We start from the raw sequence: 15,712 nt of genomic DNA, 5'->3' as shown, positions 1-15,712 counted from the left end.
ACCCACAGGAGGCCTGGTCCTGGGAGGAGGCACAGGATAGACCAGGCTGGAGCGACCCACTGGAGGCCTGGTCCGAGGAGGAGGCACAGGATAAACCGGGCTGTGGGGAGCACTGGAGTTCTGGTGCGTAAGCTTGCCACCCAAACTCCAGGCTGAATGCCCACTTTTGCCCGGCACGGGCGGAGCGCAGGCATAGGCCGAACTGAGCCCTCCCAGCGCCCAGGAGACACAGTGCGCAGCACCGGTGCAGGATAGCCTGGACCGAGACAGCGCACTGGAGACCAGATGCGCTGAGCTGGAACACTCCAACCTGGCTCGATGCCTACTCTCGCATGGCACTTGCGGGGGGCTGGCCTATAGCGCACCGGGCTATGAACGCGCATTGGAGACACCGTGCGCTTCATAGCATAACACGGTGCCTGACCAGTACCACGCTGCTTCCGGAAAGCACGGGGAGTTGGCTCAGGTCTCCAACCTGACTCTGCCACATTCCCCGTGTGCCCACCCCAAAACATTTTTTGGGGCTGCCTCTCGTGCCTGTTGCGCTCCCTTGCCTCATACCAGCGCCTCTCAGCTATCGCTGCCTCGATCTCCCACTGTGGGCGGCGATACTCCCCAGCTTGAGCCCATGGTCCTTTACCATCCAGTAATTCCTCCCATCTCCACGAGTCCATACTGCCCCTCTCCTGGTGCTTCTCCTTCCTTCGCTGCTTGGTCCGTTTCTTGGTGGGTGATTCTGTAACGGGTGTCGTCGTAATGAGACCAAGGTGCAGCGGAGTTTGTGTGTTCATCTTAGATATTTAATGAAAAAAGGAGAACACTTTACAAAAATAAACCAAAGACGACAGCAAAACAGTCCTGTCAGGAAAAACTTGCAACAGAAAACAATCACCCACAACCCCCAAAGGAAAAACAGGCTGCCTATGTATGACTCCCAATCAACAACAACGAACTACAGCTGTTCTTGATTGTGAGCCACACACGGCCAACAAAAGAAACAAACCAACATAGAAAAATAAACATAGAACGCCCACCCATGTAACACCCTGGCCTAACCAAAATAGAGAACAAAAACCCCTCTCTATGGCCAGGGCGTTACACTGTATGAGGTAATGGACTCAAGATCCTTAAATGGATAGTATGAGATTTAGTCAATTAAGCCCTTTTTCTACTTAGCCAGAGTCAGATGAACTCATGGAAACCATGTTGAAGTTAGTTTCGCAAGTTATAACTAGTGCTAACGCTAGTTAGCAATTACGCTATTGCTGGTTAGCGAATAAAATTTCTCAAAACCACAAAATACCAACCCCTCAATTATTCTATTCTCAAAGACCTTCCTCAGCTGAAAGTGAGTTCTGGAGTCATCAGAGAGAGAGAGACTCAGTTCAGCTGTGCTGTCAAACTCACTCATCCTGTACGCAGACACTCACAGGAAAAGAGCTGCACTCTTGGGCAGGTCAAGCATTTCCAGCTGGGATCAAAGTGACGTGTTACTACACTTTAGAGATCAAAAACTGAACCACAAATACAAATACAGTTGTCAAAAACATAAAACCAAAAAGTCAAAGACAAATCTTTTACTCAGACAGACAAGTTAGTTTGTTGGTTTTGAAAATGTAATTGAAGCCATCTAATAATGCAACATGTCAGCTGTTAAAGACAAATAGCCTGACACAACAAAAATAGTGACTGAGAAATTATTCTGATTATTCGTCTGCAACATTACCCACCATTTCCGTATCAGACTGGTTTCTGCTATCTGTGGTTTTCCTGTGAACAAACTCCACATCTACTTCTCTATTCAAACAATCCTCTCTGACACAGTCACCATCTTCTGTGAAGTCAGACTAACAGTCTGTAGACGTCTGATAAATGGCATCGTTCATCCCTGATATGGCTGGTCATCTGTTTTTGGTCATCCTCCTTTTCGGTGAGTTATTCCTCCATTCCAAGTTCCATCATCTATTTGTGCTACAGGATTCTCTCTCCTCTTTTAATATGTTACTTCAGGAAGTCTTTATATATTTCTGAATCTCATGGCTGTAATAAGTGTCCTATTCCATTGATCATCTTATTGATGTATTTTTCTCTACCATTATATTTTGTTCAGATCAGAATGACTACTGCTTGATAACATGCCCATGGATCCATTGTAGTATATGATACTTTACCAACTTATGAAACTTTACCAACTTCTACAAAGTGTTCTTGTCTCTCATGCTTTTTTTGAATGGCACATTTTCCTGACCAAGACCTATTGTGTTATTTCCAGTCACCTTCCAATACATCGAAGCCCAAGGTCATTGTGAGTGTTTTTTACTTTTACTGAATAATAATACCATCAATCAATCAAAGTTATCTTGTTAACCCAAACTACATAATTGTAGATACACTGATATCATCTAATAGACAACAGTGAATTCATTGTTTTTCTTTTTCAAACGTATATCAAGTACTGCCATATCTATGAGTACTTAAACATTGAAAATTAATTCATAATTAAATGACAAGTGACACACTCCATCATCCCCCACACCATATTAGCAAGTACAATAGTCCATGGGGTTCATTTTCATTTCACACGCGAGAATGTAAGGAATTAAGTGAAAGGAAATCATTGTAAACACAGCACACATGACTAAATGGCACTCATAAATAGACATGATATCAAATAAGACATGCTGTTAGTTAATATAAAGAGAACGGCTGGCTCTAGTTTAGTAGAGTGTCAATTGTGACATATACATTACATTCAAATAGAGTGATGTAAAAAGGAGTCTCTGTCCTTTCCTAACAGATCCAAAACCAGACATTATGGTCCATATTGATGAGTACTTCAACATCATCTGTTTGATTCCTGGATCTGTCAGTCCTGGCACCATCTGTAACCTGTATGTTGGAGAGGAGAGTCAGCCATCCTTCACAGCAAAGATCAAGAAGAGAAAAAAAAACTCAGCATCCGGACATCAGTTCTGTCCATTCACTCCAAAACATAGTGATCTGATCAGTCGTCTTCAGTCAGTGAGGAGTAAGGAGGTGAGCTGTGACTACAGAGTGAGCTCAGGACCAAACTCTATCTCTCCACGCAGTGATGGGTACAGCTGTACAGGTGAGTCATTTTCTAAACAAATCTATCAGGGCTGCAGGTCTTCATGATCTGACTCACTTTGATTTTAAAATCTTTTTGGTATTACTATTTTCATTCTGACCAACAAACTAAATACCACATTTCAATCCCCAAAATGTTTTTAGATCTGGTTGGAGTTCACATTAGTGATCCAACAACTAAACCCTTTTCAGCAGGTAGGCTACACATTCGTTTTGTTTCTTTTTTTAAATGTACTTTGTGGTGCTTCTTAGGGCTGTGACAGTCTCAAAATTTCATCAGCTGTTGATTGTCAAGCAAATAACTGTCGGTCTCGCGGTAATTGACTGTTAATTAACATAAACACGTATAGCATCTCCTGTCTTCCACACATAGCCGACAAGCCATTTTAAAAAGTCTAATAAATCCATGTAATATAGCCTACACCTTCACAATAAATCCATTATTTATTTTAGACAGGTCTGAAGAAGCATGATATGAAGAACATTTAGTCTATTTCAGAAGAAAAGAATAGCATACTCTGAGTTGTCCTTCTGTTAGGGCCTGATGTGGCTATGCCAAATGGCTGTGGGCTACACTAGCTAATGTAGCAGACAAGATTTGCTTATAATTCTGTGGTATTATTTTATATTATCAAGAATACAATTGAACAAATGCTTAATTTAGAGTTATTAATGTAACTATAGTTGTTCTACAAACGATGGGCTACATGTTTAGATTATTAATACACAGTGAGGCTGAATGATGAGACTCTAATGATGATTTGAAAAAGGTTTGTTGAAAGGCATGATCTCTGCTCTGTTTTTTGCGCAGGCTGTACACACTCCAGTAGTCTCTCATTCACAATTTGACAAGCACTTCATTCCACGGTGGAATCCCCTATGTGGCCGTAATGCACCCTAAAAAATCCATGCCTTTTGCGGCCCGGAGTGCTGCGTTGCGCCCTTCTCCCTGAGTGTGCTGCCAATCCAAAGCTTTCTCACTCATACGGCTCTCTGTCACATGATCGGGTCTTTCTCACAGGTTACAAGTTAAGACAGACACATCGGGGACGCAACTGTACGCGTCCTTATCCAATTCCGAGGTGCCTATTGAAGATATTGGAAGAACTGTCCACATTACCTTTTCGTCAGCCTACAAGATAGGTTGGCCTAACGAACAGCAAAAGCTCTAGCCTATGTCAATCTACTATCCCCCATAGTACAAAAACCGACCTATTCCATTCTGTGCAAGAAATAGATATACTAAACATAGTCTGGGACAGTTGTGGGATGCGATAGATCCCAAATTAATACAACTGCTAGCATCCCAAAAAATATTTTATGTAATGTGGCTGACGAAACAGATCAGAACATTTAGCTTAAAATATTGATAAACTATTTGGCTATTTCTTCACATTATAAGAGCAGCAATTAGCACATGGTAGTAGGCTATAAGCGCGAATGTTCCATTAGCGGAAAACACCATTATCAAAAAGGACCACTTGTAAATTGTTAAAAAAGTGACCTCTTGTAAGTTAGCATTTCACAGTAAGGTCTACCTGTTGTATTCGGCATGTGACAAATAAAGCCAGTGTAGCGGTAACACGGCAACAGCCCTAGTGCTGCTGTTATTTTATAGCAGAGCTCGTTACAGCAGAAAGAAAGGCCCTGGTTCTACTTTTCCCCTCATCATCACAGTGAGTCCTACAACAGGTGTATTCGTCCTCTAAGGGACCGCCTTTGCAAATACTGTTTCCAATTGTACATTCAGTCAAAGGTCTGGGTGTCAACAATAATGTGTCTCATTACGCTATTGTGAACATGTCATTTTGCTGTTGACTGAATTGTGTTGTTTTCTAACTAAATGATGAATACCTTAATTCTTGTGTAATCAGATACACAATTAACTTGTCTTGTATTGCTTCCCAGCAGGTTCGACTGTTAGTTCTACTTTGACCCCCAACACTCCAGTGAGACCAACTACCTATAGGCCCACTAAAAGTAACTTAGTTTGCAGTTAAACATTTTCTGTTCTCATTAATTCACTAAAGCTCTGAGCAGTTTACTAAAAAAAAAATATTCATAGCTGCGTGTAATTTCAGTCCAGGTTTGTGTACTTTTAGTCCATCTGATTTGTAGGTAATGTGTAGTGTACTTCTCTCTTTCTGTATAAATGATGACTTTGTTGTGTAATGAGTTCTCTTCTCACCAGGTTTGACCTCTCCTTTGACCCCCAGTACAGCACTGAATCCATCATCAGGTGTGTTAGTCATCTTTACCTAGTTAGCAGATAGAACTGAAACAAATAGAATTGCTTTATGTTCCTCTGGTTTTTGTATGTTTTTTTTATAAGAAATTTGCCTCATTATAAAAAAAAGAGGTTGATACTTGATTAATTAAATCAACCCATTTAGATACATTTAGAAAATACGTTTTGTGTAATTAGAATGACTTTCCTTGCACCAGGTTCGACTCTTAGTTCTACTCTGACCACTGACACTCCAAGTAAAGGTAAGTATGTCCACAACATTTTAGTTTAGTCTGTAATAAGTTGTGTTATGTGGTAATTGTTGATAAAGGGTATCTCTCTTCCATGTGCACATGAGGTCAAAGCTCAACAGACATTGTTGTGAATTCAAACAGTCAAGAAAGCGTTCCATGTATGTGTCTTTCTCTAGCTACCTACCTGTCTTTTTTACACAACTGAGACATACAACCTCACAATTTAATGCCACATTTTCTGAGATCAAATGTTGAGATGTAGTATTGACTCTGGGGATACAAGCTAATGACCTTCCCAATGTCACCAAACAGCTGTGCAATTATGGCAGGCACCAGTGGGTGTGGCTTCTGGAGTGGACGTTCAAATACTTTTTCCAATTGTACATGCAGTCAAGGGTCTAGATTTTTACAATAATATGCCATATAATGAAAATCTGAACATGTAATCTCTTTACTGACTGAGTTCTGTTATCTGACATGAATAATGAATACCTTTACACTTGTGTAATCAGATATAAAATCACCTTTTATTTCTTCCCAGCAGATTCGACTGTTACTTCTACTTTGACCCCTGACATCACAGTGAGACCAAATAGTAAGTATCACTTAGTTTGCTATTTCATTTTTGTTCACTCAAATTCACTAAAGCTCCAACTGGTTTACTCATAAACCTATTCACAGCTGCTTGTACCTTCCCTCTAAGTTGTCGTACTTTTCTTAGATATGAAACATATTTTTACTTCTCCTACATCAGGTATGTTGGTCATCTTTAGTTAGCAAAACTGAAACAAATAGAATACCTTTATCTTACCCAGGTTTTTGTATTTTATTTAATTGTTTTATTACACATTTGCACACAGGAGGTCAAAGCTCCACAGACAGTGTTCTGAATTCAAACTGTCAAAAAAGAGTTTTGGATAAGTATCCTTATTTAGTAATCCAACGGCAAAATTGCACTTGTGTTTTCCTACTAGCACTAACTTTGCTGATAACTACCTTGTTGTTGTCTCACCTAGCTATCTTGAGATTAATGCACTAATGTAAGTTGCACTGGATAAGAGCATCTGCAACTGTATTGAAACCAGGGGCGGAAATCCCGGAGGGGACGGGGGGGACACGACCCCCCCATCCTGAGAAATATATGATTTGTCCCCCCCCAATATATCACTGAAACATAACTATGTAATTTAAATAATATTAATAATACGCAATGAAAGCAATTGTGCTGATTATAGACACTTAATAGCGCGTTTTTAAGTTTCAAAAGATTGCGACCCCCCCACCCTTTGCCTCACAATGGTTTGATCCACTGCCAGTTCCTTAGTTGGCAAGGTAACAGATGGGTCGTATCTACTGTCTGAAAGGTACTCAATGAACGTAACTGATGTGAGGTTAATCTAGTCAATCGCGCACACACACTAGCTGAATATGCAGAGCTAGCACGCAAATATTAACTATTAAGCTAGCTAGTACCTATTCCATTTATGTGGCCTCATCAAAGATGGAATCTTTGCTATCGTCAATTTATTCCAAGATCAGCATGCAGATGATGTAAGTTAGTGCTTCAAAGTCCCTGTGATAAGGTTAGCGATAAACTGAAGTCCAAACTGAACAGAACTACACTCTCTTCTACCATTGTCTTAAATATATTTAATGGTCTCGTTGCAAAAGCTAAATTGTCGCAAGGGAACTTTTATTTATTTATTTTATTTCACCTTTATTTAACCCAGGTAGCAAAGATTATAGCAAACACCACTGAAACTGAATTGGTGCTCGCTAGCTTTGCAAATTCAGCTATTGTTGGAAGCCAGCCAATAAGAAACAAACTATTGAAATTACAAAAGGTTGCAGCATCTATTGTGTAAATGGTGAACTCATACAGCTGTCAACTCTTGTCATTTTAATCCGTTTCACATTTGCTAGCTACCTTTTAGATCGAAGCCCAAATAGAATGATAGAAGATGATAGAAGCCCATCTCATACTGTAAATAACCTACACACTGTGTGTGTGTGTGTAGCCAGCCAGCCAGCCAGCCAGGTAGAAAAATGGCAGAAAAATAAAAGACGGACATCAGAGTATTTTTCAATACACCAAAACGCATAGTAAGAACCCTAGTAGCCTAATATCTCAAAGACTAGTTGATAAAATGTTCATAAGAAAGAAATGAAATTCTAATGGGAATGTTTCACAATGATGTCATTAGGCAGAGCAGGCAACAGATGGCACACAGACAGCAGAGTTGGGGACAGATATGCAGGGACAGACTGGCAGAGACAGGGAGTCTCAGGTAAGTTTGTTGAGTCTTTGTTTGGCAACATTATGAAAGGTTCTCAATTTTTTTGACTTGTAAAATAGGAACATAATTGGAAAATGCCATGGATACCCCCACTCTCAACTTAAACTGGTGACTGAACTAAGATTTGTTAAAGGCAATGGTATTGCTGTTGTGATTGGTTGTGTAGTTTTGGGTACCGGTAGTTAGGAGTACGGCAAACACCTTATTTCTTTGGTTCCTCAATATACATTTACCATATTACAATGTAGGCCATGTGTTACAGCACTACTTTTGGTGTCCCCCTCAGGAATTGCTCTTGAGAAAATTTCATGTAATTGTCCCCTCCAAAGTTGATATCAGATTTTCGCCCCTGATTGAAACAGGGGCAGCGGGAAAAAATAAATGTCATCTATGCCCTTAAATAGCGAATGGAGGACGCTTTTTCCCCGTGGTTTATTTTCATGTCAGCCAGGTAGGCTATACTATTTCATAGCTATAGGCTATTTCATTTTTATTGCTAATATCCAATTGTAAGTACACAACACGTCAACCCTATTAGTTGTCTCCAGTATAAATATGAATAATTCATAATTAATTAATGATTAATATGAATAATGTACCTCAACTCAAACTACGGATTTCAAAGAAATCAACAACTCAAAATAAGATAATATCCATTGATATTGTTCTCATTTCAGAAACCTTTCGTGTCATCCTGACTCCTCATTCTACTGAACCAACCGCTCCACTCATCACAACCTCTGAGATCTCTACAGGAAACCCCACTGACCCCACACTGACTCCAATGGGGAAAGGTAAGAATAATATAAAGCATTGTGGTTTAACAGGACAATAGAATCTGCTGGTGATTCTCTCTGACAAGTACAACATGTGTAACACTTGTATAGTTACTTTTAGAATGATCTTATACTGTAGCTCCATGGTTAGCTCCATAATCAATCCAATGTTAACTTCAACCGCTGTCATTCCCAACATAGAAAAGACAAAGTGACTGAATATAATGTTACAGGACACTACTGTCTTACACTGAGTGTACAAACATTAAGAATGCCTGTTCTTTCCATGACATAGACTGACCAGGTGAATCCAGGTGAAATCTATGATCCTTTCTTATTGATGTCACTTGTTAAATCCATGTTTAGCCTTGAGACAATTGAGACATGGATTGTGTATCTGTGCCATTCAGAGGGTGAATGGGAAACATAAAAGAAAATGTAAGTCCTTTGAACAGGTTATGGTAGTAGGTGCCAGGGCAACCAGTTTTTGTCAAGACCTGCACGTTTTCCACACTCTACAGTTTCCCATGTGTATCAAGCACAGGAGGTTGGTGGCACCTTAATTGGGGATGACAGGCTTGTGGTAATGGCTGGTGTGGAATGAGTGGAATGGTATCAGGTATTCCATTTATACCATTTCAGCCATTATAATGAGCCATCCTCCAGAAAAGATCTGGAAAGAAAAAAGCAAAGCTTCCAAACAGGGGTTCTGTAGATTACTTGTAACTGAGAGTGATCTTTTCAGAAGTCTACAGTCAGTGCGGTGCAAGGAGGTGAGCTGATTACACAGTGAGCTCAGTACCAAACTCTCTCTCTCTCCACACAGTGATGGGAAAAGCTTTGCATTTGAGTCATTATCTAAACAAATCTATCAGGGCTTCAGGTCTTCATGATCTGTCTCACCTTGATTTTAGCATCTTCTTAGTATGACTATACTCATTCTGACCCACAAACTAAATACTACATTTCAATCACAAATTATTTTAGATCTGGTGGGAGTTCACATCAGTGATCCAACAACTATACAGACACCTACCTTACAGACACCTGTAAAATCCAAGATGGCAGAGCAGTTGGACGTGTGTTTTATCTTGTCCCGTCCTGTCCTGTGTAAATATAGCTTTTTTCCTCATTTTTTTCGTATATGTTTGGTATATATTTTAATCTCACTTTCCATCTAAGGACTGAATATACTCTCCTGCAACCCGCCTCACCCAATGTGGTACGGATCTGCTATTTTTATACTTCAGAACAGGAACCCCCATCAGAAGCTAGCCAGCTAACTAGCTACTAGCAAGTAGTCAGTTAGCCACTGCTAGCAGTCTTCACCGTTAAATCGGACACCAGCCAGCTTCAGCTCGGTCAATACCTGCCAGTCTGCACAGAGCGATATCAACCCAGAGCTTATCGGACTGCTTTTTCTTTACCACATCTCCGGATTCCTACCGCAAGCTCTGAACCTAGCTAGCTGCAATCCGAGTGGCTACTCCTGGCTAACGTCTCTGTCCCGAAGCAAGCACCAGTTAGCTTTGAGCTAGGCTCGAGCTAGGCCCATCTGCTAGGCCCAATGCTTAATATGAATAATGTACCTCAAGTCAAACCACAGATTTTGAAGGAATCAACAACTCAAAATAAGATAATATCCATTGATATTGTTCTCATTTCAGAAACCTTTCGTGTCATCCTGACTCCTCATTCTACTGAACCAACCGCTCCACTCATCACAACCTCTGAGATCTCTACAGGAAACACCACTGACCCCACACTGACTCAAATGGGGAAAGGTAAGAATAATATAAAGCATTGTGGTTTAACAGGACAATAGAATCTGCTGGTGATTCTCTCTGACAACAAGTACAAAATGTGTAACACTTGTATAGTTACTTTTAGAATGATCTTATACTGTAGCTCCTTGGTCAGCTCCATGAACAATCCAAAGTTAATTTCCAGCACTGTCATTCCCAACATTCAGTGCCTTCGGTTTTCAGACCCCATGACTTTTTACAAATTTTTGTTGTTACAGCCTTATTTTTAAATGCATTATATCGTTTTTGACCCACATCAATCTACATACAATAACCCATAATGACAAAGCAACAAAAGGTTTTTAGACATTTATGCTAATAATAAAAACTAAAATAAACTGAAATATCATATTTACAAAAGTATTCAGACCCATTACACAGTACTTTGTTGAAGTATCTTTGACGGCAATAACAGCATCGAATCTTCTTGGGTATGACGCTACAAGCTTGGCACACCTAGATTTGGGGAGTTTCTCCCATTCTTCTCTGCAGAAGAATGGGATAATGTTATTATGCTGCCGGAGGGGATGGCTGCTGTTTTACTGGCTCCTAACGAGCTGTGCTATTTTGTTCGTTTTTTCATGTTGTTTGTAAAGAGTTTCTGGATATCATAAAAGCCATTTCTCACCTCGAACTGGACAAAGATATTTCTTTAACGAATCCGAAGCGAACGATATACTGCTTTCTCGAGAACAGACTCAAATCCCTGTCATTTGCGTGAAGAAAATACGGAGAAAAAGGGAGCGGAGATCGGGCTGCCTTCTGAAAATTCGTAGGTGAGTGACCTCTACTACCATCTGTTCTATTGGCCAATGTGCAATCATTGGAAAATAAAATGGATGATCTGCGATCAAGACTGTTCAACCAACTGGAGATTAAAAACTGTAATATACACTGCTCAAAAAAATAAAGGGAACACTTAAACAACACAATGTAACTCCAAGTCAATCACACTTCTGTGAAATCAAACTGTTCACTTAGGAAGCAACACTGATTGACAATAAATTTCACATGCTGTTGTGCAAATGGAATAGATAACAGGTGGAAATTATAGGCAATTAGCAAGACACCCCCAATAAAGGAGTGGTTCTGCAGGTGGTGACCACAGACCACTTCTCAGTTCCTATGTTTCCTGGCTGATGTTTTGGTCACTTTTGAATGCTAGCGGTGCTTTCACTCTAGTGGTAGCATGAGACGGAGTCTACAACCCACACAAGTGGCTCAGGTAGTGCAGCTCATCCAGGATGGCACATCAATGCGAGCTGTGGCAAGAAGGTTTGCTGTGTCTGTCAGCGTAGTGTCCAGAGCATGAAGGCGCTACCAGGAGACAGGCCAGTACATCAGGAGATGTGGAGGAGGCCGTAGGAGGGCAACAACCCAGCGGCAGGACCGCTACATCCGCCTTTGTGCAAGGAGGAGCAGGAGGAGCACTGCCAGAGCCCTGCAAATGACCTCCAGCAGGCCACAAATGTGCATGTGTCTGCTCAAACGGTCAGAAACAGACTCCATGAGGGTGGTATGAGGGCCCGGCGTCCACAGGTGGGAGTTGTGCTTACAGCCCAACACCGTGCAGGACGTTTGGCGTTTGCCAGAGAACACCAAGATTGGCAAATTCGCCACTGGCGCCCTGTGCTCTTCACAGATGAAAGCAGGTTCACACTGAGCACATGTGACAGACGTGACAGTCTGGAGACGCCGTGGAGAACGTTCTGCTGCCTGCAACATCCCCCAGCATGACCGGTTTGGCGGTGGGTCAGTCATGGTGTGGGGTGGCATTTCTTTGGGGGGCCGCACAGCCCTCCATGTGCTCGCCAGAGGTAGCCTGACTGCCATTAGGTACCGAGATGAGATCCTCAGACCCCTTGTGAGACCATATGCTGGTGCGGTTGGCCCTGGGTTCCTCCTAATGCAAGACAATGCTAGACCTCATGTGGCTGGAGTGTGTCAGCAGTTCCTGCAAGAGGAAGGCATTGATGCTATAGACTGGCCCGCCCGTTCCCCAGACCTGAATCCAATTGAGCACATCTGGGACATCATGTCTCGCTCCATCCACCAACGCCACGTTGCACCACAGACTGTCCAGGAGTTGGCGGATGCTTTAGTCCAGGTCTGGGAGGAGATCCCTCAGGAGACCATCCGCCACCTCATCAGGAGCATGCCCAGGCATTGCAGGGAGGTCATACAGGCACGTGGAGTTCACACACACTACTGAGCCTCATTTTGACTTATTTTAAGGACATTACATCAAAGTTGGATCAGCCTGTAGTGTGGTTTTCCACTTTAATTTTGACTGTGACTTCAATCCAGACCTCCATGGGTTGATAAATTGGATTTCCATTGATTATTTCTGTGTGATTTTGTTGTCAGCACATTCAACTATGTAAAGATTATTTCATTCATTCAGATCTACGATGTGTTATTTTAGAGTTCCCTTTATTTTTTGGAGCAGTGTATTATCTTTTACCGAGTCGTGGCTGAATGACGACATTAATAATATAGAGCTGGCTGGGTTCTATGCATCGGCAGGACAGAGAAGCTACGTCTGGTAAGACGAGGGGGGGGGGGGGGTGGGTATCTATTTGTCAATAACAGCTGGTGACCGATGTCTAACATTAAAGAAGTCTCCAGGTATTGCTCGCCTGAGACAGAGGACCTCATGATAAGCTGTAGACCACACTATCTACCAAGAGAGTTCTCATTTATATTACCGTAATTTCTGGACTATTAAGCGCACCTGAATATAAGCCGCACCCACTGAATTTAAAAAATATATATATTTTGAACATAAATAAGCCGCACATGTCTATAAGCCGCACGTGCCTACCAGTACATTGAAACAAATGAACTTTACACAGGCTTTAACAAAACACAGCTTGTAACAAAAATAAATAGGCTTAACGAAACACGGCTTGTAACAAAATTAAATAGGCTTTAACGAAACACGGCTTGTAACTAAAAATTAGCAGTAAGCTTTAGTTGTCTTTTTGCACTGAGTCAATTCCTCACACTGCTGTTTCCAACGTTTTATCATCGACTCATTAAGACCAAGCTCCCGTGCAGCAGCTCTATTTCCTTTTCCAACAGCCAGATCAATCGCCTTCAACTTGAAAGCTGCATCATATGCATTTCTCCGTGTCTTTGCCATGATGAGGGTGACAAAATGACTACCGTAATTAGAATGATGGGAAGTTTGAGAGCGCTCGATTTAATCTAAACAGTAAACAAAAAAGTTGTTTGACCTTAACCCGTTCGGCAATTTCATTGGTCTAATGAAAGCTTCATGCCGGCAAAAAATTTGTTTTTTGGAGAAAAAAAATTGAATGCGGGAAAAATCCATATATTAGCCGCATCATTGTTTAAGCCACGAGGTTCAAAGCTGGGAAAAAAGTTGCGGCTTATAGTCCGGAATTTATGGTATTCGTAGCCGTCTATTTACCACCACAAACCGATGCTGGCACTAAGACCAGCATGTCACACAAGCATTTTTACTCCACACACAGAGACAAAGCAGAGACAAATCTCTCCCTCGCCCTTCATTTGGTAAATCTGACAATAATTCTATCCTCCTGATTCCTGCTTACAAGCAAAAACTAAAGCAGGAAGTACCAGTGACTCGGATATTACGGAAGTGGTCAGATGACGTGGATGCTATGCTACAGGTCTGTTTTGTTAGCACAGACTATGTTCCGGGATTCCTTCAATGGTATTGAGGAGTATATCACCTCAGTCAACGGCTTCATCAATAAGTGCATCAACGACCCCCAAAGTGACCGTACGTTGATATCCCAACCAGAAGCCATGGACTTACAGGCAACATCCGCATCGAGCTAAAGGCTATAGCTGCCACTTTCAAGGAGCGGGACACTAATCCGGACGCTTACAAGAAATCCTGCAAAGCCCTCAGACAAACCATCATACAGTCAAAGCGTCAATATATGATTAAGAATGAATCCTACTACACCGGCTCTGACGCTAGTCGGATGTGGCAGGGCTTGAAAACTATTACGGACTACAAAGGGAAATCCAGCCACGAGCTGCCCAGTGACGAGGGCCTACCAGACGAGCTTCATGCCTTTTATGCTCGCTTCGAGGCAAGCACTTGTTAAATCTACCTCAAAAGGCTAAAGATGGATTTTCCACACTCTACAGTTTCCCATGTGTATCAAGCACAGGAGGTTGATGGCACCTTAATTGGGGATGACGGGCTCGTGGTAATGGCTTCTGTGGAATGAGTGGAATAGTATCAGGTATTCCATTTGTACCATTTTAGCCATTATAATGAGCTATCCTCCCCTCAGCAGCCTTCACTGGTATCAAGAATTGTCCACCACCGAAAGGACATCCAGCCAACTTGAAACGACTGTGGAAATTGAAGTCAACATGGGCCAACATCCCCGTACAATGCTTTCGACACCTTGTAAAGTCTATGCCTCGACGAATTGAGGCTGTTCCGATGGCAAAATGGGGTGGTGGAGGTGCAACTCAATATTTAAGGAAGCTGTTCCTAATGTTTGGTTTACTCAGTGTGTAGCCCTAAATCAATGAAGTAGCATTTTACTGCATTCTACAGTACATATATTATAAAGATATCCCTCTCTGGATCTCTCTCCTCTCTTTTCATCAGAGCCACTTGATTTCCTGTGGCGTCACATCCTCACTGTGTGTGTCCTACTGGCTACCTGTGGATTAATTATACACTATGTCATCTCCCATCAATGCCCTAAAGGTCAGTTTACCTGTCAATCACTTCCTATAAGCCAGTAGGAAATAGTAATGTGTAAATTGTAATGTATGATGATTTGGGCTGTAGCAAGGCTAAGTAAAATAGTAAATCAATGTGATTTGTGTACATGTCGTTTAAGCTAAAGGTGTAAGTCAACATGACATGTACACAGTACACAGTACATCTGTCTTTTCAGCTGTTCCAAAGAGAAGCAGGAGGGGGGACAAGAGCAATGAAGACATTTCGTTGACAGTGTGCTAAATCACTGTGCTAAATCACTGTGCATACCTACAAACATACACGCACAAACTTATTTTTACATTTAAAAATAGATATATTTTACGTTTTATGCAGCTTTGAGATTTCTGTGATTTTTCTTTTCAAATTGAGTGCATGATAGTGTTGCTTGGCAAGTTGAAAACTTAATGTACAAAGTGTACATACATACATTGACTGTACAAAACATTAAGAACACCCTCCCCCCAGTTTGAAGTAAGTTACTAACTGGCGTTAGGGGCATGG

The 15,712-nt window shown here is 41.5% G+C and overlaps 1 protein-coding gene across 5 annotated transcripts in view; it reads left to right on the top strand.

Moving 5' to 3' along the window:
• The first annotated feature begins 1,697 nt into the window (after positions 1 to 1,697).
• Positions 1,698 to 15,712, top strand: part of LOC115208223 (nuclear pore complex protein DDB_G0274915) — a 54,311-nt gene continuing 40,296 nt past the window's right edge. The window contains exons 1-7 of one of the 5 annotated variants that reach the window (XM_029776096.1): positions 1,698 to 1,930; positions 2,273 to 2,305; positions 2,798 to 3,109; positions 3,253 to 3,303; positions 5,020 to 5,088; positions 5,285 to 5,347; positions 5,554 to 5,598. In XM_029776096.1, the coding sequence (XP_029631956.1) occupies positions 1,873 to 1,930; positions 2,273 to 2,305; positions 2,798 to 3,109; positions 3,253 to 3,303; positions 5,020 to 5,088; positions 5,285 to 5,347; positions 5,554 to 5,598 (631 nt within the window). In that variant the 5' untranslated portion in view covers positions 1,698 to 1,872. Of the gene's footprint in view, positions 1,931 to 2,272; positions 2,306 to 2,797; positions 3,110 to 3,252; positions 3,304 to 5,016; positions 5,089 to 5,284; positions 5,348 to 5,553; positions 5,599 to 15,712 lie in introns of all 5 variants that reach the window. The other 4 variants (XM_029776095.1, XM_029776099.1, XM_029776098.1 and 1 more) reach the window with 4 other exon arrangements.

This window comes from Salmo trutta, chromosome 14, assembly GCF_901001165.1.
Source record: "Salmo trutta chromosome 14, fSalTru1.1, whole genome shotgun sequence".
Classification (NCBI taxonomy): domain Eukaryota; kingdom Metazoa; phylum Chordata; class Actinopteri; order Salmoniformes; family Salmonidae; genus Salmo; species Salmo trutta.
This window is presented reverse-complemented; position numbering and strand designations above follow the sequence as displayed.